At 37.6% G+C, this 22739-nt stretch overlaps 1 protein-coding gene across 2 annotated transcripts in view; it reads right to left on the bottom strand.

Moving 5' to 3' along the window:
* RASA2 (RAS p21 protein activator 2) overlaps nucleotides 1-22402 on the bottom strand; it is a 119149-nt gene extending 96747 nt beyond the window's left edge. For both annotated transcript variants that reach the window (XM_081300592.1, XM_081300593.1), the window contains exons 1-2: nucleotides 22143-22402; nucleotides 133-250 (exon numbers count right to left, since the gene is read on the bottom strand). In XM_081300592.1, coding sequence (XP_081156718.1) covers nucleotides 133-250; nucleotides 22143-22278 — 254 coding nt within the window. In that variant the 5' untranslated portion in view covers nucleotides 22279-22402. The remainder of the gene's footprint in view (nucleotides 1-132; nucleotides 251-22142) is intronic.
* Between the last annotated feature and the right edge of the window lie 337 nt (nucleotides 22403-22739).

Genomic DNA, 22739 nt, shown 5'->3' with positions numbered 1-22739 from the left:
AAAAAATTCAAAGTGCAAAATATAAAAGTTTCAAATGAAGACAGTCTTCTTGGTGAATATAATCTGGAAAACATACACATTGATCAATCAATATATATCTTCTAAATGATAATTTCCAATTTTTCTACCAACCTTAAAGATTTTTCAACAACTTGGGTACGATAAACTTCTTCCTGGTCCAAATTTATAGTACAAAAGCAATCTCTCATCTTGTTGGGTCCAAGATATGGCAATAAATTTTTTGCTTCACCTGTTGGTACAAAAATTAAAATTGGTATTACACATCACCAGCTGCTTCACAGTAAGACTTATATACAACAAATTCAATCTGACAGAATAGGTTGTATGTAACACAGGAAAACAGAACTAGTGATTAGAGAAAGATCAACTTGTTCTAACAGAGACTGCTAAGACCGAAGGGAGAGGCTCTGTGTTAAGGGACATGTGAGATCATATTAAATCACTGCATCTCTGTCCCTATAAAAAGGCAATTCCCCTACTTGTGTTCTCTATCCTATCCCACTGTATTACCACCTCAAGGAATTTAATCAATATTAATTTCTCTTCTACCATATTGCTCCCACCCGCATATATACGTTTGGGAGTTTCCCAATTTAAAAAAAGTGAACAAAAAGAAAAAAAAATCTTCTATCACTCCACTTCATCCATCTTAATCTCCATTCTCAAAACTTGTCAAAAGCATCACCGTCTAGTCAGTATCTCCTCCACTTTCTTACTTTTCACTCATTCTTTGACCTTCTCCAATCAACTCTGGATTTCACTATGACAGTGAAACTGCATTAGCCAAGGGTACCAAAACCTTCCAAATTGCTAAATACGAAGATCATTTCCCTGTCTTTATCATACCCAACCTTAAAAAAAAGTGAACATTCCTTTTAAAATGCTGTCTTCTTCTAGGCTGAAGTTGTAGCTCAGTGGTAGAACACATGCCTAGTAAATGCGAGGGACTGAGTTCGAACCTCAGCAGGTATTGTGTCCATCTTTTTGTGTGTGTGTGTGTGACTAGTTTCTCTTTTTATTGACTGTAAATTCCATCAACTGTTGTTTTCTCTCAGATAGGTGAGAAAAATATATACATATTCTAGATGAGATGTATAAAGGTTATAACATTTTCCAGGTTTAGATCACTTTCCTGATTGTGAGCATTTTATTTTCTGAATGATTTCATTCTCTTGAGTATTGCATAATATAAAAATCTCTCTACAGAGGCACAGGGGACATGATCCCATTTGGAAATTGTTATCAAACTCTCAAGGTAAAATGCAAATGGAACAAACCCTAGTATTTGGCCTGAAATACAGAATAATAAATCTGAACATACATGAAAATTGAAAAGAAGAGGAAGAAAATTATCGCATATTCAGAAATTTAGAGAAATTGGAATGGTTTTGATGATTCAGTTATTCTTTTTTATTATTGGTTGTTCAAAACATTACATAGTTCTTGACATATCATATTTCACACTTTGATTCAAGTGGGTTATGAACTCCCATTTTTACCCCGTATACAGATTGCAGAATCACATCAGTTACACTTCCATTGATTTACATATTGCCATACTAGTGTCTGTTGTATTCTGCTGCCTTTCCTATCCTCTACTATCCCCCCTCCCCTTCCCTCCCCTCCCCTCTTCTCTCTCTACCCCCTCTACTGTAATTCATTTTTCCCCCTTGTATTATTTTTCCCTTTCCCCTCATTTCCTCTTGTATGTAATTTTGTATAACCCTGAGGGTCTCCTTCCATTTCCATGCAATTTCCCTTCTCTCTCCCTTTCCCTCCCACCTCTCATCCCTGTTTAATGTTAATCTTCTCATGCTCTTCGAACCTACTCTGTTCTTAGTTACTCTCCTTATATCAAAGAAGACATTTGGCATTTGTTTTTTAGGGATTGGCTAGCTTCACTTAGCATAATCTGCTACAATGCCATCCATTTTCCTCCAAATTCTATGATTTTGTCATTTTTTAATGCAGAGTAATAATCCATTGTGTATAAATGCCACATTTTTTTTTATCCATTCGTCTATTGAAGGGCATCTAGGTTGGTTCCACAGTCTTGCTATTGTGAATTATGCTGCTATGAACATCGATGTAGCAGTGTCCCTGTAGCATGCTCTTTTTAGGTCTTTAGGGAATAGACCCAGAAGGGGAATAGCTGGGTCAAATGGTGGTTCCATTCCCAGCTTTCCAAGAAATCTCCATACTGCTTTCCAAATTGGCTGCACCAATTTGTAGTCCCACCAACAATGAACAAGTGTACCCTTTTCCCCACATCCTCGCCAGCACTTGTTGTTGTTTGACTTCATAATGGCTGCCAATCTTACTGGAGTGAGATGGTATCTTAGGGTGGTTTTGATTTGCATTTCTCTGACTGCTAGCGATGGTGAGCATTTTTTCATGTACTTGTTGATTGATTGTATGTCCTCCTCTGAGAAGTGTCTGTTCAGGTCCTTGGCCCATTTGTTGATTGGGTTATTTGTTATCTTATTTGTCTAATTTTTTGAGTTCTTTGTGTACTCTGGATATTAGGGCTCTATCTGAAGTGTGAGGAGTAAAGATTTGTTCCCAGGATGTAGGCTCCCTATTTACCTCTCTTATTGTTTCTTTTGCTGAGAAAAAACGTTTTAGTTTGAGTAAGTCCCATTTGTTGATTCTAGTTATTAACTCTTGTGCTATGGGTGTCCTATTGAGGAATTTGGAGCCCGACCCCACAGTATGTAGATCGTAGCCAACTTTTTCTTCTATCAGACGCCATGTCTCTGATTTGATATCAAGCTCCTTGATCCATTTTGAGTTAACTTTTGTGCATGGCGAGAGAAAGGGATTCAGTCTCATTTTGTTGCATATGGATTTCCAGTTTTCCCAGCACCATTTGTTGAAGATGCTATCCTTCCTCCATTGCATGCTTTTAGCCCCTTTATCAAATATAAGATAGTTGTAGTTTTGTGGATTGGTTTCTGTGTCCTCTATTCTGTACCATTGGTCCACCTGCCTGTTTTGGTACCAGTACCATGCTGTTTTTGTTACTACTGCTCTGTAATATAGTTTGAAGTCTGGTATCTCTATACCGCCTGATTCACACTTCCTGCTTAGCATTGTTTTTGCTATTCTGGGTCTTTTATTTTTCCATATGAATTTCATGGTTGCTTTCTCTATTTCTACAAAAAATGCCGTTGGGATTTTGATTGGCATTGCATTAAATCTATAGAGAACTTTTGGTAATATCGCCATTTTGATGATGTTAGTTCTGCCTATCCATGAACAGGGTATATTTTTCCATCGTCTAAGATCTTCTTCTATTTCTCTCTTTAGGGTTCTGTAGTTTTCATTGTATAAGTCTTTCACCTCTTTTGTTAGGTTGATTCCCAAGTATTTTATTTTTTTTGAGGATATTGTGAATGGAGTGGTTGTCCTCATTTCCATTTCAGAGGATTTGTCGCTGATATACAGGAATGCCTTTGATTTATGCGTGTTGATTTTATATCCTGCCACTTTGCTGAATTCATTTATTAGCTCTAATAGTTTCTTTGTAGACCCTTTTGGGTCTGCTAGGTATAGAATCATGTCATCTGCAAATAGTGATAATTTAAGTTCTTCTTTTCCTATTTTTATGCCTTTAATTTCTTTAGTCTGTCTAATTGCTCTGGCCAGTGTTTCAAGAACTATGTTGAACAGAAGTGGTGAGAGAGGGCATCCCTGTCTTGTTCCAGATTTTAGAGGGAATGCCTTCAATTTTTCTCCATTCAGAATGATGCTAGCCTGAGGCTTAGCATAGATTGCTTTTACAATGTTGAGGTATGTTCCTGTTATCCCTGGTTTTTCTAGAGTTTTGAACATAAAGGGATGTTGTACTTTGTCAAATGCTTTTTCCGCATCTATCGAGATGATCATATGGTTCTTATTTTTAAGTCTATTGATGTGGTGAATAACATTTATTGATTTCCATATATTGAACCAGCCTTGCATCCCAGGGATGAATCCTACTTGATCATGGTGCACAATTTTTTTGATATGTTTTTGAATCCGATTCGCCAGAATTTTATTGAGGATTTTTGCATCTAGGTTCATTAGAGATATTGGTCTGTAGTTTTCTTTCTTTGAAGTGTCTTTGTCTGGTTTAGGAATCAGGGTGATGTTGGCCTCGTAGAATGAATTTGGAAGTTCTCCCTCTTTTTCTATTTCCTGAAATAGCTTGAAAAGTATTGAGTTCGAACCTCAGCAGGTATTGTGTCCATCTTAAAAAAAAAAAAAAAATGCTCTCTTCTGTTGGCTTCCAGGACACAATATTCTGACTCCCCACCCATGCTGGCCTCTGCTCACACCTTTTCACCTCTAAATGTTGCAACTGCCTCAGGGCTCAGTTCTGGACCCCCTCCCTTCCTTCTCTATTCAAACTCCTTAAGTATAAGGTGTTAGTTAATTCTGATATCTCCCAGTTCTGCCTGACCTCCCCGCTTCAAACACTTAGCGTGAATGTTCAATTGTCTCCCTGGATATCCAGTACTATTTCAAATTTAACCAGTTTCAACAAAACTGATTACCTCCCCTACAACATGTTCTTTCCCTAATCTATCACCTTCTTACTCACCACCCTCTCACTACCCTCTCTACCATCATACCTAGCTAGTCTATTAGCAAATCTAGCCAACCTTCAAAATAAATCCTAAATTCAAGTCACTATGATCTTTCATTTGGACAATACCAGTTTCCTAACTAGTGTTTCTTTCTCTACTATAACCCTTCCTACAAAGCATTCTTCACCAAGCAGTTGGATTTTTTTTAGGGGGTGGGTGGGAGTGGGGGTACTAGGGATTGAACCCAGGGTCACTTAAGCACTGAGTCACATCCCAAGCCCTTTTTAATATTTTATTTAAAGACAGAGCCTCACTAAGTTGCTTAGGGCTTCTCTGAGTTGCTGAGGCTGGCTTTGAACTTGTAATAATCCTGCCTTAGCCTCCTGAGCCACTGGGATTACAAGTATGTGCCACCTCATCCAGCTTGTGATCTTTTAAACACATGATTCAAGTCAGTTGTTCCCCTGCTCCAACAGCACACCATTTCACTTAGAATAAAATCCCATTTTTATACCACAGTCTTCATGGTCCTAAAACTGTCTTCTCTGATCTCCTCTGCTCTAAAAGTAAGGTATGTATTACAGCTCTGAGCAGCAAATGAATGTGTTAAGAGTATACATTCCATCCAGGTACATAAGAAAACAAAAGTGAAGAACTTCCAAAGATTGTAGTAGTTCACATCTAATATTTGTACAGGGTTTCACTAGCTCTAGCCAATTCTGGTATACAAGCAAGTGCACTAGACAAAAAGAAAAACCCAAAAACTATTATCCCTGAAAATCCAAGCTTTTTAAAAACGCATTCTGTTTCAAATCTTTACTTTCTACTCCTAGCTTAAACCTGCAATTTACCTTCTGCTCCCATTCCTTTTCTAGAACCTTCATGAACACTAATATTAGGTGCTACCAAGTCAAATAATTGTTTTTCAGTTGCCACTTTATTTGACCACTCTTTAATATTTGATAATATTTACCTTTCCTCAGTTTAGGTGACGCATTCTTTCTTCTACTCCCTCTTTTAGGTTTTTTACTCATTGAGCACATCTTAAATATGGGGAAACTTTTGGCATAGAACATTTATCACAGAAGTGGAGGGCCAATTTTTAAGTATTTTTTAAAATGTAGTATTATAAAACAAAAATATACTAAATAACAATGGTTCCTCAACATTCTTTGGTGGTATTATTTGCAATATGTTCTCAACTTATCTATATCCTTAACCTAACCTTAAGGAAAATCAGGTTCTATACCTGTTGTAGATAAACAGGATTGGTGTTCAACAGCCATTTCAATCTCCTTTGGTATATGCCTTACTATATTACTGAGAACGGAAAGCTAAAAACTACATCTCCCAGTCTCTATTGCAGCTACAATTGAGGATGTGATTTAAGTTGCACCAACTATATTCACTTGCGGGGGAGGACAGAAAAGAAAGGTGGTGGAGCTTAGGCTGCTTCTACTAGAAAGCACTGTCATGGAGATGTCCATGTTCTGCAATAGCATTTGTAGAAGTCCTGGGAATTCAGTCACAAGTTTCATGTGTATTAAGAAGGAAGACACAAGGCATCCATTCTGTAATACAGGTTGTGACAGGTATGAATTGGCTCTTGAGCCAGCAGCAGTGACAACAACTTACTGATCAAGGTGGCTGCTTGCCAACAGCTGTTTCCTAATACTAGCGTATTCCTAATCATGTAGCTTCCCAATTGTGCAGGAGTCTTTCTGATCCTAAAAGAGGAAGTAAATTTCTTGATGGCTCAGCTGCAATATGGCCTTTTACTGTCATTCTTAAAAGTTCCACCTAGAGTCTAGATGCTTTTTGTCTTGTTATTGTGTTCTTTTCAAACAATTCTAGGTCTGGGGTTATGGCTCAGTGGTAGAGCGCTTGCCTAGCATGCGTGAGGCACTGGGTTCAATTCTCAGCACCACATAAAAATAAGTAAATAAAATAAAGGTCCATCAACAACTCATAAGAACATTTGTTTTTAATTCTATAAGCCACTTAAACTCCTCCTCCCACCCCCCAGAACTGGAGGCTAAACCCAGGGAACTTGTGCATGCTAGACAAGCACTCTACCACTAAGCTACACCTCAGCCCATTTTATTTTATTTTTTCAGAAGACTCTCACAGGCCTCAAAATAACAATCCTGCCTCAGCCCCCTGAGTAGCTGGGATTATAGGTACATATATTTTACTCAAACTCTTTCTGCTTGAATTGATTAGAGTAGGTTTCTTATTAGAAACCCTTTACTGCTCTGGGGCTGGGGCTCAGTGGTAGAGTGCTAGCCTGGCACACGTGAGGCACTGGGTTCTATCCTCAGTAGCACATAAAAATAAAAATAAAGGCAAACCCCCCCCCCACCACAAAACTTTGTTTCTAACTAAGGAGAAAATTCCACCTTACTTTACTGGTCATCAGAATTTGGTATATCTATCAGCTAGATGTGGCTATCTAAATCAAACATCGACTCAGAAATTATGAAGCAATTTCTCAGTGAAAATTATTTTTTATTATTCTATCAGATAATGAGTTGAAAGCACAGCACACTCAAAATATTAGTGCTTCAACTTAGTAAGTGGAGACAAATGGATCTTAATTCTATGTATGGTTGCATCTGCCTTTGGAAATATTTCATCATCATCTGCTAAAGCATTTGGTTGTGGTTTTAAAAATATGCTCAAATAACACAGAATCACGTTGCTGTGAATTGGGACTGCCAAATTCAAAACATTCACATCATGTGCAAATTTTGAGTGCCTCTAAATTATCCTTAAACTTACAAATCATATCTTGACCCCAAAGTAGTGAGATTTAAGTAATTAAGACATTTGATGTATAGTTAAGATATGATACTCAAGTAAGCCAGTTGAAAAATGGAGTTTTTACTTGCATTTGAACGAAAGAAATTTTTTTATAGTTCATTCTTTATTTTAAAAAATTATGCATGCTTAAGTACTATAATTTGCAGAGGCAGATATATTGGCCCTACAGAAAAAAGTGTAGATTTGTTTGTTCTTATGACAGTCAGTATTTCCTTTAACAATGAATCTAAAGAGGAGGAGACCAATCACTGATAACCAACTGTTCACCTCTGAAGAAAGGAGACCAGTACTCAAGCATAACTTCTTTTATTCTATAACATTTTTCTTGTTGAATTCATAATGGTTATGAAAAAAAGTACTTAAGCACTTTTCTCGTTTACATAATAACTTGAAGCATTATTAATAACTAAATTCTTTAGTTTCCTTTCCAAAAACATAGGTTTTCAAACATGAACAGAATAATCCTCTATCAGGAGGATTCACAAATGTACTACAAGTATGCCAAGAATATTTTCCCATTATATATCAATAGTATGATTCAATAATAAAATGAAATATCCTTTACCCACAAGATAGTAATTGTTTTTACTCATCATACATATCTGAGCTGAAATGCTGTGTTAGTTTTGATTCTCATCCTCACAGTGTTACCAGAGTTACTATCTAATATGTAAACACCCCTACACACATACGTGTGTGTGTGTGTGTGTGTGTGTGTGTGCTGTGCAAGCATATACCATTCCTTGCTCAAAAGTCTTCAATGGTCTTCAAAGTCTTCTATACTACCTACCACTACCCACATTGTAGGATAAAAATCTTAAAGTCCATAGTCTGATAAATCCTTTATGATCAAGTGTCCTCCACTACATGTTTAGCTTCATCTGTTTAATCTTTACCCTAAGTTATATTCTAGTAATATTACAATTTTGATTCCTTAAACATATTGTGTTTCTGCATGCCTCTGTTTAGATATGATGCTATTTTCTTTGTAGTATGCTCTCATCTGATTTTTTTGTTCTTTAAGATGGGGTTTTGCTTTGTTGCCCAGGCTGGTCTTAAACTCCTGGAATCAAGTGAGCCTCCTGCCTTAAGCTCCCAAGTTGCTGGAACTACTAATGTGTACCACTATATCTGGCTTCCCTCATTTGCTTTTTCATCCAGAAAGCTCTGCTGAAGAGCAACTTTTATAAAGTCTTCTCTCAACTCTTAGGTAGTTATATCACTCTTTCCTCTATGTTCCTACTGAACATTATAAGTACTTCTACCATAGAGATCATATTTTATCACATTTGTTGCACTTTATTGAACAAATATTTATTAAGTATCCATAATATGCTAGGCACCATTTTAAATGCTGAAGATATAACACTGGATAAAAACAGATATCTGCCCCATAAAACTGTTATATAATCTAGACAAAAGAAACAAACATCAAAAACTCAGAAGTCAGTATGTAATATTTATTAGCATGAAAGAAATAAATATTTATAACCATGGAAGAACACAAAGCACAATATGAAAGTTAAGAAGCAGGAGGGCCCAGAAGATAGAGAGGGGAAAGCAATGTTTTTATATAGGGAATCACAGAAGGTATTTCTATTAAGATATTTAAGTGGGTACCTGAAGGAAGTTACTGAGGTATAAACCATGCATATAACTGGGGGAAAAGGTGGACAGGGAGAGGGAATAAAATAATTGAAGGCCCTAAGATAAGACTGGATGTCATGCTGAAGGGACATTAAGGAGGCCACCATGGCTATAAAGCAATAAGCAAAGTAGGGAGAGGAAGGAAATGACATAAATAGGGCGGGGCTGGGGGAGGAGGCAAGTCAAACAGGCTACTGGAAAGTCTTAAGATTTTTGTGTATGACATGGGAAGCTATGGGAGGATTATGAACCTAAGATATAACTTTTGTTTTAGAAGAATCACTAAAGAAGAAACAGGGTAGAAGCAATGGACTAGACAGGAGGCTACTGTGATAATCTGGAGAAGAGGTAATGTGCATGTGGAGGCAGTCATTGGCATAGAGAACAGGTCATCTGAGCACATATTTTGAAGACAGAGCCAACAGGACTGTTGCATGCAGACTGTGAAAGAAGGGGATCAAGGAACCATTCTAAGAGTTTTGGCCTGAAATGTTAAATAAATAGAGATGTCATTTCCAGAGGTAGAAGACCCTATTGGGAAGGGAATTAAAAAATTAAGTCAAGTGCAGATCAAAGAATCTTGGCTGGAGATAAAAATCTGAGATCATCAATAAGTATACAACAGTTATAAAACCATGGGACTACATAAGATCACAAGAATAAATATGAATAAGAAAAGAAATTTGAACACTAAGCCTCAAAGCTAACTTCTGAGGTAGTAAAGATGATAAGATAGCAAGAGAAGGAAAAAATGAGACTTGGGTGTCTCTTCACTGAATTATGGGACCAATCCTTAGTACCATGCCTAGCTTATAATGTGCAATAAAGTAAAAAATAAGTACGAATATGAGCATATAAAACTTTGGCAAAAAAGTAAAACAGAGCTTCTAATAACACATCACAAACTGTAAATCCTTTTTGCATTTTTCATTTGATGTAAAAACTGATCTATGTCAACTACTCCAAAAGTAAAAAATAAGTTTGCTGTATATAATTACTAGAAGCACTAAATATAAGAATCTTTCTAGTGTTAATACAATGGTACACTGAAAATAAATAAACTGATGCTGAAATTCACACATCTGAATATTTACCAAGTGCCTACTACTAAGATACTAAGGATACAACAGTGAGCAAAATAGCCAAAAATCTGTGTTATTAAGCTAATAGATGCAGAAATTGATTATAAAGGAGACACATAAGTAAAAGTGTATTAATTACATTAATAATATGTGTTAAACAGGGATGGGTACCACATGAAGTAGCAGACCATAAGAGCAAGCAAGGGAGGCTTCATTGAAAAAGTAACTTCTGTATAAATACCTAAAGGAAGAAGAGAGATGTACAACTATTTACAGGAAATAGTAGCTTTTGCCACTGACAAAAAATAAACAGTTAAACCAAGAAAATAAACAACATTGGGAATCAAAACTGATCAGATAAATTAACAGAAATGTAAAAATGGCCAACTCTCTGTGTACAAGATCAATGATTCTATGCAAAGGTCATCATATAGTAAATCCAGATTCTACCATATATATTTTATCTAGCACTGGAATCCCAAATATCAGACTACTGAATAGATAGATTTTGATGTATATACTTCTGTACAGGTATATAAGTATGCATATGTATGTTTATGTGAATTGTTTAGGAGAGATTATGTATTTATATCTGTAGGGTTTTATATGTGTTTATGTCCTTGAGGAGGATACTACTGAGATATGAACAGGAGATAATTAAGTAGCTGGATGGTCCAAGACTGTAAATATTTTCACAAATGTCTCACTGATTTGTACAACAACTCTGTAAGATTGTAAGGTAAGCACTACTATTCCCTTTTATAAATTAACAATACAAAGTTCATAGTTACATAGTTGGTAAGGTGATCTGACATAAGTGAAACCCCACAGTCTATAGTCTTTTCATTCTACTAAGGTCTTTCTAAATACAGTAGTGCTGAGAACCTACTCCTGTCTGGAAGTGTGCTAGTTAGCCCAGATCTACTTCAAAGGACACCTTTAATACAAGGGTAGGAGCCAACACAGATCCCAAAGGAATTAATCTCCAAGGGAAACTGCAATTGACTAAGGTCCTGGACAAGATATCACAAGATAAAAGACAATTGGGGGTGGGGGTAAAGCCAAACAATAATCATAGCTATTATTTACTGAATAAATAAACATGTATGTATACTATTTGCAATAAAGTAAAAAAAATTAGTATAAATATGTACGTATAAAACTTTGACCAAAAAAAAAAACCCAGAACTTCTAATACCACATCACAAACTATAAATACATTGCATGTAATTTGTCATTTGATATAAAAATTGATCTATGTCAACTACTCCAAAGGTTGAAAATAAGTTTTCTGTACATATTACAGAAATATCATTTTTCACTTAATCTTCATAATAACTCTTCCATATATTTTCAAAATACAGAAATTAGGAGTGAAAAGATAACATTCCAGGTGTAAGACACAATGTGAACAAGTTCTGGAGGTGAGAACAAGAGGAGCACCTTCAGGGAGACAGTTAATAGCACAAACTGGCAAAGGCATAAAGGGAGATGAAAGGGGAATAAGAAGAGATAAGATTATAAAGGAAGGCTGGAGATGAACAGGGAACCTAAAATGTCAAGCTAGTGACTTTTAACTTTATTCAATAGGCAACAAAAATCACTAAAAAGTTTCTTGTGGTCAGAACTACACCTCAGGAAAATTATTCTAAGGTTTGTAAGAGCCTAAACTAAGTTAACAAAAAGCTAATGGCAATGTAGGAGAAATGGAAGAGATACTGTAGAGGTAATTCACAGAATTTGGCATTAATTAGCCTGAGTGACTTGGGTTATAATGTCCTAATAACAGAAATATCAACCTTAACAGATGATTAGAACAAAGGGAATTGACCTGTCCTATAATGGTTTAATTTTCTACACTGAGTATATTTATGTTCCCAAAATGACTATTAATATAAATGAATTTAATGCAGTATTAGTCTTAAGCTATTAGTCTCTCTTAAGACTATTCTATCTGTAAAAACAAGGGTAACCTAATGTCAACTTTTCTGTTTTGGGGTAACTTTTCATTTTACTTAAAACAGTAAAAAAAAAAAAAAAGTGAATTCCCATCTGTTTTGTCTGTTTGATCAATTGTTTATGTTTAAAAGTCAAGCTAGTGAATTTTTAAAAAGTTAATACTTGGGCTGGGGTTGTGCCTCAGTGGTAGAGTACCCGCCTAGCATTCGTGAGGCACTGGGTTTGATCCTCAGCACCACGTATAAACAAAAATAAAGATATTGTGTCCACCTAAAACTAAAAAAAAAAAAAAAACATTTAAAAAAAAGTTAGTACTTTGTTTCAGAAAAATTTGGTAAAAAGGTCCTAAATAATTTTGATTCTTTAAAATGTAACATTTGTGTGAGTGGTGCAGAGCCTCTTAGTTTTCAATTTGAATGGTTTTATTTATATAAAATTTTCTTCAGTAGATATGAAGTGAACTACTGTTTATTGAGTATTTATTGGTTTCCAGATGCTACTAGGATACTTGCAAATTGTTTCATTTAATCCATTTTCATAAAGAAAATTGTTACTCACATTTTAGAGAAGCTGAGAGGTTTTTTTTCCCCTCTCAGAAGTATTATATAGCAAAGCCAGATTTTCAGAAGCTCTCTATATTTCCAAAGCCCATATCCCTTTTTCTGCCAAGTGGCCTAATAATATATTAGAAGGAAGTGATGAGTACATTTCTTTTGTCAAGACGTGGATGATTACACCTACATTGACTGTAGTCTAAAAAATGATAAAGTTGGAATGTTCAAGTGCAATAAAAATTACTGTTTTGAGATTCACCAAAAACATTGTTTTGTTTTCCTTACCCTGCTCATATGGGGTTTTGCTGTATTTTTGAGCAGTCCTCCTAGAACACACAACACACACGTGCACACACAGCCTTGACACACACATGGGTACATCTTCATGTCTAGGAGCTAATTTTACAATTTTTCTTTTGAAAAGCACAACATCAAAAATAAGTCCCATTTTGTCTCCCTAGACGCCATTACCAGAAATCACAGCCCTATTCCATATCTGGATTGTCTGTGTACTCCTGAAGTCTATCTTTGGGCCTTTCTTTTTCCGTATGGGTTCTCTTGGTTGCCTCTGAGCCTTGTTAAGCTTCATGTAACTGAAGGAACCATTGGTCTAGCCCAGAAGAGATTCCCACCATAAGCACTTCAGAGTTTGGTTTGCCACCTTGAGAAGGGGCCTATCAAGACTTTAGAGCATTCAAAACTGACACCAGAAGTGGGCACAGAAAACAGGAAGATCCCGCCTGCACTTGGTACATACCTCTATAAGCCATGGACACTTCCTGGTAATAATCTTATGAAATTTGCCTTTTCATGTACAGTAGTTTCCTAACTTCTTGTTCTAGACTAAGCTTCAGTCATAGGTGATTAATATGATAGCAATATAGATAACTGTATGCTGGTTATTATGTATATGACTTGTACACAGCAACTGGTCACTAATTAAGTTCTATAGACTATCCCACTGGGGAGGTGCAGTTTATTTAATAGGGTATTTTTGAAGAGTTGTGGTAGAAGTTGTGCCTTAATTTTGACTTTATACTTTGTCAAGAATGATATGTAGTTCAGAGTTTTAAAAATGATTTTTAAAAAATTGATATCATAATTGCACATAATTATGGGATACCATGTGATATTTTGATATATCTATACATTATGTAATGTTCAAATCAGAGTAAGTACCTCTATCTCCTTGAACATTTATTTATTTATTTTTGTTCTATTTTGTAGTATTAGGGATCCAATCCAGGGCCTTTCATATAGTCTAGCCTCATTTATCTTTCTTTGTGATGAAATAATCCAAAATCCTTTCTTCTAGTTTTTAAAATATACATTATCAGTATCAGTATGTCACCTTCCTGTACAATAGAACACTAGAACTTATTTCTCTTGTCTAACTGTTACTTGGTAATAGTTTGGATTTTCTAGCCACAGAGAGCAGTTTTTTGCTCAGTGAGTGTAACTGTGCTGGGTTCCACGAGTCTTGTGCCCACTTAAGTGCTTGCTCAGTGATGCTACCTTTTTACTAAAATACCACGTTCTTAGGCAGAACCAGATTTCTAACAGAAAATTTTATGGTTAGCTCTTTAAAGATTACCAATTGTATGGATTATATATTTTAGGGATACATTTCATTTACTAAGAACGAGAAAAATAATCTGACAACCCAGTTATCTGACCATGTTAATTTGTGCATTGGAAAAACCACCCACTAGTTGATATTCTGAGAGTTACCATATGCCTATTGGTACCATTTCTTGTGATCTTCCTGAGTAATATCACAAATATATAACTTGTTTTCAAGACAAAGGAGGGAAATATCTACAAAACTTTTTTCACTCAGCCTCTTTTGGTCTCCATATACCTGTAGCATATACCTCCTCTGAAGGAGGACTCTGAATGAGACTAGATGCAAGATCATGTATGATAAAGGCAATTCTCTTTACTTTCTCCATTGAGAACTATTAAAGATAGACGAACAATAGAGATCTTATCTTGTATAAGAATCCTGTACAAAACATTTATTATAATAGGCATATAGAAGTTGATTGAGAAATAAAGAATCATGTAGCATGTTAAAAGCATGGTTTTCTGCCACTTTTCTAGTAATCACTTAATCTGAGCCTCAGCTTCCTTGTCTATAAATTGGGAATAGTAGTTTTACTAATCTTATAGGGCATTTGTGAAAAGATTAAATGATGTGGTATACTGCCTGGCACATTGTATTCAGCTAAATGTTGGCTGTGACATAAGCAATAGATACTCAGTAAAAAGTATTTTCATAGTTTTCTTAATAATTGATATGTATTGAAGTAGTCATACATATATACACTTTTTTGTGCATACGAGTGACTCTGGGGATTGAACCAAGGACATTCTACCACTGAATTATATCCCCAGCCCTTTTTATGTTTTAAGACATGGTAAGTTGTCGAGGCTGGCTTTGAAATGGATCCTATTGCCTCAGCCTCCCCAGTAGCTAGGATTACAGATGTGTGCCACTGTGCCTAGCCAAAATATTTTATCTTGAAAAAAAATCTTATTTTGGCTGTGTAGGAGATAAAACCCAGGGACTTGCACATGCTAGGCAAGCACTCTGCCACTGAACTACCCCAATCCCTATATGCAGTTCTTATAGTATTTATCAGATTAAATGACAATAGGTAGCAATATCTAAAAGCATTAGAAATCAGTGTTACCCTGTCCTGCTTTAATTTCAAGCGTGGCCTATCAGAATTTTAGAGTTATGAGGAAACCTAGAAGATTAACTTATTAAGGATTTGTAAACTCGAGTCTACGGAGAACAGGTACAATGAGGTAGAGCCAACTCAAGATTATCACCATTTAGTGATATGTGCCTTTCTACAGTTTCTCCTCAGAACCATATTACCATAACTTATTTATTAAAGAGAAACCATGAATGTGGATTTGTTATATTGTTAACACTCTTAGTTTCTAGATGTTAACCACTTTTTAAAATACTAGACATGCCAAAGAGATAAATAGGGCTAGCCAACCTCTACTTTGTGTGTTTCTTAGAAATGTGAAACCTGAGGTCTAGAAAGTCCATATATTCTTTCATGTATTTCCTAAAATAGAAATGAATTACTTCTGTAATAAAAAGCGAAATTAAAAAAAAACAACTCTTCTGATGTATCTAGTTGTTAAATTACAGATTACCTTTGGTTAGGACCCAGTGGTTTGAGTGAAGGGAATTATGTACAGATGCTAATTTTTTAGGATCTCTAGCCAAGGAAGAGCACTTAGAGTTACTGTTTACTAATTGTTGCTACCATTTAGTTTATAGCTAGTCTAGCAAGAACAGAGGTTAACCATCCTAGCTGCTCAAATATCACCCTGTGGAATTTTTTAAACCTTCAGGTATCCAGCGAGACACCAGAAATCATTCAGTAAATCAAGAGTAAAGCCTGGGTATCAGAATTTTTTAAAGTTAACAAGTGACACTGATGGACAGTCAAGACTGCTAAAAGCTGAGAATATGACACACATAAGTAAATATCCAGGTTCAGTCTCTACCTAAGTCACAACCAAGTTCCATCACTAATCCTAACCACAAAGTTCTTAAGAAGGAACAGACGGGAGTATGTAGAAAGCATAATGGAAATCTATTACCACTCCGTACACACCACTAGACATGTAGAGTGATCTTCATAGAACAAATGGAATACATGTGTAACATTAATGTCATGTAGCATTCTAGGAAGAACTTTGAAAGTAGTGGACTAGTGCCCAACAGGACATTAACTGTGAGACACTAAGATTCCTGAGTATCAGAATCTTCATGTGTAAAATGAGGGAAAGAATAGCTCTCAATTTTCATAATTTTCTAGGAATACAATGAATAAAAACAACTATTGCTTAGTATGGACTTTAGAAGTAGCTATTAAGGGTACCTTTTATCCCATTACAGGTTAGACCTATTTTTCAGCCAAAAGTTGGTATGCTCTAACAGACACTCAAATGTGTATTATATAGTGCTAAATTAATTAATTAATAGCCATAGAAAAATATTTTAGGATTCAAACAATCCTATCTGATAAATCTTAAATATTTTAAAACTGAATTTTATGCAAAACAGGTATACTAAATACATTTAAATACTAAAATAGAAACATCTTATATATTGTTTTAAATGGTTCATGTTACAAAGCAATAACCAAAGTGGGAGAAGGGATGTTAAAAAATACATTCAAACCTCTCATTTTATAAACTGGGGTGCCTCGAGGTTAAAGAATTTGTCTAAAGTCATTCTGTTATTAACAGCATTGTCTGAATCAAAGATACACCATTTTAGCTAGAGATTTTTGATGACTAAAATGACAAAGACGTATGTCAAAAATGTCTTAATAATTCTATAATGTTTCTTAATTTAATATTAATACATGACTATATAACAAAATTTGTTAGCAGCTCCCAAAAGAGCATGTAACTTCTTAGTAGATAAAACACATAATCTGAAATTGTTTAAAAATTTCATAAAGCACATTAAAAAGGAAATAGGATTAGTGTCTATGATTAAAGGATAAAACGATATGGTTTATTCTAGCCACATTAGTTTCAGTCACTTAATAGTCTATTCAAAGACCCAACTACTATGTATAACCATTAAGCTCTAATAAAAAAAAAAATAAAAGAGTCTATTCAAAGAGCTCTTAGTCAAAAAAAAAAAAGAAAAAAAACTCTATGAACTCATTGAGATTTACCTCCTGTCTTCCACAGAGCAAATGATTAGCAGACTGTTCTATGAACTTTACAAAGAACCCTTTTCTGTTTCTGTCCATGTCAAAGATGGATTCTTCTTCCATCTTAAAAAACTCATCTGCTCATTTCAAATATTTGATAATATGAATTCTGAGCATGAATAAACCCCATTTAATCTCTTCTTCTCAACATTATTGGGTAGTCAATTAAATGTTTTGACTTGTACTTTATTACCAAAAAAATTAAAAACTGCCAGGCCAAATAAAAATACCTAATGTGTAAAGAATGATTCTGAGAATTTCCTTCCAGACCCCAGGACCAATTAGTAATAATATTCATGAACAGGTAACAACATTCAAGTACCCTAATAATAAGGCATCAGAGAAATTAGAAAAATTTAATCCTTTTCCTAATGAAGAAACTTTGGCATCAGTTCAAATCTATGCATAGGGAGGCACCATGATTTTGAAAGAGATGACTCTCCTAACAGATTCATAGTTTTCTTTTAATAATACAAACAGCTTCTAGTTTATTCAACTATATAATATACAAAACATTTTCATATCCAGTACTGAAAACTATTCTCACGGTCACATTGTGAGGTAAGACATTTACTAAAGGCCTATTCTGTTCTAGTTAGACAGGAAGGATAGAAAGAGAGAAATGGGGGTTGGGGAGAGAATGAATGAACAAGAAGGAATTCTACCTCGGAAGAGCTAAGAGTATAACAGGGGAAATATGCAAATGATTTATATGAAATGTGCTATAATAAGACACGGAATTGTGATTCCCAGCAGCAGAAACATCTAACACCCTCTGGCCAGAGATGGGGAGTGGGTGTACCCCAAAGAATTTTAAGGATAAGATGACAAAGAGCAGGCTTTCAAAGGATGTGTAAGAGTTCTTACACGGAACTTATAAAGTAAAGGGAGGGCTGGGGTTGTAGCTCAGTGGTAGAGCACTCGCCTAGCACGGGAGAGGCCCTGGGTTCGATCCGCAGCACCACATAAAAATAAATAAACAAAATAAAGGTATTGTGTACAACTAAAAAATAAATAAATTAAAAACTAATTTAAAAATTAATTAATTAATTAAAGATACTGTATCCAAATACAATTAAAAAAATAAGTATTTAAAAAAATAAGGTAAAGGGAAAGACAAAGACAATCATGCAAAGGAAACAATATATACAAAATGGTTGGTGATGAAGCATTATTCCCATTTTAAAGATGAGGAAGATAAGCTCAAAGGTAAATGAGTTGTCTAAAGTCACATGAATATTAACAACGTATAAAGCAGAAAACAGGACTGTTTTAATCAATTTTGTACACCAGGAAATACCAGTACATGTTAGACAAGAACATCAAATAAAGATGAGTTCTTAATCTCTTTATTCTACTCCTTTCTAAGAGATGCTCCACAGTTGACCCAGCTCCTGGTAGGTGGGGATGCAGGGAGTGGGACAAGCTTATTTAATCCCTCCCTAGCAGTCCTATGAGAGAGATATTTTTACTATTCCTATTTTATACATGAGAATATGAAGGTACAAAGAGGCTAACAAAAGTTGGAAATAAAGTGGAAATTCAAACCCAGGTGACTAACTTCACTAGGCCTTTAAGTTAGAATACTTAACCATATCCCACAGTTTCTCCCTACTTTGTCAAACAATCCTAAGTCATTCTTGGCCTGAAAACATGAGGGATATCAAATAAGTTCTGGGACATACAATGGTCACACGTCTAAAAATTCACACAGGTCTTAACATTTGGCTTACAGGAAAATGGTATCCCTTCAGTAGATAAACTCATGTACAATAGGAAGGCATCTAGAATATAACCCTAATTTTATTTACCAAGGGTTCACAAGACAGGCCTAAGATATCTAACAATAAGGCTTGACTATGAATACATTTAAGGAAGCAGAGCTTTCAGAACTGTCAGGTTTCCTAGGGCACTAAAATGACTTCAGGAAATTTGGGACCAGTCTATAAGACACTAGATTCGTTAACATCAAATGACAATTTGAAACTGGCAATAAAATGGTTTTTCAATCTGTCAATCTAATATTTCACCTTGTGAGATATATTGGAAACTAATAAATACAAGAATGAAGTTCCCTAAAGAAGTTTGTGCATAATTATCTATATCTAGAACTTTAAAGATGTATAAATCAATCCATCAGACTGGAATGATTTGGAGTTGAAGGGACCCACCCAAGTCCAGGAATAAGACCACTTCTTTTCAAGCTCACTTTCAGCCCTATGCATCTGTAACTCTTCAGATGAGAGACTCCTAATCAGCAGTTTAGGATTTACCAGCACATCTCCAGGTCAGTAGGTAAAATTAGGATTTCTTTAAAGATTTCTCAGCATAGTGAAGAGGAAGAGGATATACGTACCCTCCTCCCCAGGCTGCTTAACATCTTCATTGTCAGAACCACCATCATCCCACTTCTGTAACTTTAGTACCTTAAGACTCTTCTACCCTTCAGCTCCCCCGCCTTACAAAAACTACACATCAATTTCAGGGAAACAGAAAACAGCACCTCTTCACAAGGTTCTGAAGCTAAACCAATTCTGGATTACATCAGTTAAAAGAACAGAAAAGAAATGTGAGGTGAGAATTCTGTATATCAATATATTAACACATACATCCTATGAAATGGTCACTTCATGACTTGAGCTATATGCTGAGCAATTTAAAAAGCAAGAAGCTGACTAACAGATGTAATACTTTGACTATGGTTCAAGCAGTATCACTCCCAGTAAGTGTATGGCCAATTTCCAAGTCTGTATGCCAGCCTTGCTCTAAACTACAGAAACACACATTTTTTGTTTGTTTTATTTGCAGGCCCTTTTAATTTGTAGACCCAAGTTTTACTTACAGTGATGCCTCTTACAAAACTGTTTTCAATGGTATTTGCCACGGAGCAGGTGAAAGTATAGGCTACTAATTCCTTCTGGAAACACCCCAACTCAATTCTATGACACACATATATGTTGTTCCATAAACAACCTGCAGTTAAGTATCAGTGAGGCTCCAACAGACAGTGTCTAATATCAATAACGCTAAAATGTAAGGAGGTAAAAATCTGGAAAACCAGATCAAGGAGGGAACTCCGCCCATTTAGTTTCCCAGTTAAATTAGATATATGCATATATTAAATATAAGATTTAACCTAAATTCTGAAAAGGCTTTATTCCTTAAAAATATCTTTAATGTTGGAAACTTAGACGCAGGAAACAGCTACTTCTCCAGTATCTTCATTAGGTTTTAAGAACTGCAATCTCTTAAGGGTTCTATGACTATAACAGGGAATTACGATGTGAGGGAATTTAATAGTTTGCTTCGGGATTTAATAAAATCCCAAATCCTTAGGCCAGCATGATGGAGAATGCCTATAATCCCAGCAACCCAGGACGCTGATGCAGGAGGATTGCAAGTTTGAGGCCAGCTCAGCAATTTAGCAAGGCCCTGAGCAACTTAGTAAAACACTAAAAAAAAAAAGGCTGGGGATGTAGCCCAGGGATAAAGCACTCCGGGATTCCATCCCTAGTACCAAATAAATAAGCAAACAAACAAAAATTCAATTCCTTGAAAGAGGGAGCAGCCTGAAAAGAAAGTGAGATTCCAAAATCAATTAACAGCATCATTACTCAAGAAAATTTTATAGCCTACCCAAGAGCACTGTTAGTAATTTTAATGCAATTCAATTTTCTTCACACAAGGTAAAAAGGACCCCTCATAACTAGCACAATCTGAGAATACTGAATAAAGAAAACTGTTAATTTTCAACCAAAGCAAAATAAGCTCTATAGATCTTTTTTTTTAAGAGGTATTTTGTCTAAATAAACTACTGTAGGAAAATGGCAATCTAAAGGGCATTTTAAAAACATCAATGTCCAAATGACTGAAATCCAATCGGTGTGTTTATAGTAATGCTCAGGGCCTCGGAGCAAAACTGTAGTTAGTCAACTAGTATGGCTCGCTCACAGAAGTGACAAATGCTTGAAAAGGAAAGGAATTAAGTGGGTTAAGTGCGGATTGGATGACTGTGTTTTGAGACCTGCTCACAGGAAACCACTACATCCTGCCCCAAGTCCCTGTCAGTCACCCGGCTCTCGGTTCAAGTCCCCGCGGCAGCGAGGCGGGGCGGAGTACAGGTGTCCGGCCGAGCCCCTCCCACGCTCCCTCGCAGCACGCCGCGCGGCCCCCTCTGGGTCCCCGGGCGGCCTGCTTCCTCCCGCTGAGGGCGCCTTTTTCAAGCTCTCCCGGGCTCGGGAGCTCGGGAGGCAGGCAGCCCCCTCCCCTCGGGCCAGCCCCCCTTCCACGCCGCCGCCTCTCCTCCGGCCGCTCCTCCCCATAATTGCTGCTCCGCACCCGCCTCGGGGCCGCTCCCCGGTGTCCGCGGCCGCCCGGAGGCCTGCGTCGGAAGGCGGCCGGAAGCTCCTCACGCCCCCGGCCCGCGCCCCCGGCCGCGCCCAGCCGCCGAGCCCCTCACGCCCGCGCGCCCAGGCCGCCTCCGCCGGCGCTGCCCGCTCTCCACTCCCTCCCCAGAGGGGTGGCCGCAGCCCACGCCGCCCCGTCCAGGCGACGCCTCCCCCAACACACCCCCTCCAGCCTCGCCCGCGCCCGTGCGCCGCGCCTCACCGGCCCTCTCGGCCCACCATCCAGCGCCGCTCGGCGACGCCAACCCAGCGCGCCCGTTGCCCCCTCAGCCGTGCGGCCGCTGCCGCCGGGGAAGCCCCTCAGCCCGGCCCCGCTTACAGATCTTGCCCCGTAGGCTCTGCAGCACTCGGACCTCGCGGCTGTCCTCGTCTCCCGCCTCGGGCTCTGCCGTCGCAGTCGCCGCCGGCGCCTCGGAAGAAGCCGCTGCCGCAGCAGGCGCCGCCGCCGCCGCCATGGTGCCGCCCGGCCCGTGCCGCAGCCCCGCCGCCTGCGTAGCCCGGCGAGGCGGAGCCCAGCGGCCGCCTAGGCCCGGGCGAACGGCGCGCCTGGCTCCGCCCCCGGCCTTGGCCTGGTTGCCCCGCCCCGCGCGGCCCCGCCCCGCCCACTCGGACCCGGACGGCTCGGGCGGGAAAGCGCGTCCCTCCAGGCTTGTGGCGCTGCGGATCCGTGGACTTTAGTCGTGGCTCCGAGAAGCCTTGAAAGCCCCGCGAGGAGAAAACCGTGGCAATCCTGTGGATCCCCAAGTCCTCTGGGAATTGGACGACTCCTGCGAACCGACCTCCACGTCTCCTAACGCTGGGGAAAATACTGGCCCTTCCCAATCGGGGTAACTCGCGGTTGAAAGAAAATAGAATTTGGCAGTTGGGTGGGCATCAAAAGGAGGCAGGAGGTGTAGCCGAGACTCCCCCAACAATA

Source organism: Spermophilus citellus (genome assembly GCF_964194105.1).
Source record: "Spermophilus citellus genome assembly, chromosome: 7".
Classification (NCBI taxonomy): Eukaryota; Metazoa; Chordata; class Mammalia; order Rodentia; family Sciuridae; genus Spermophilus; species Spermophilus citellus.
This window is presented reverse-complemented; position numbering and strand designations above follow the sequence as displayed.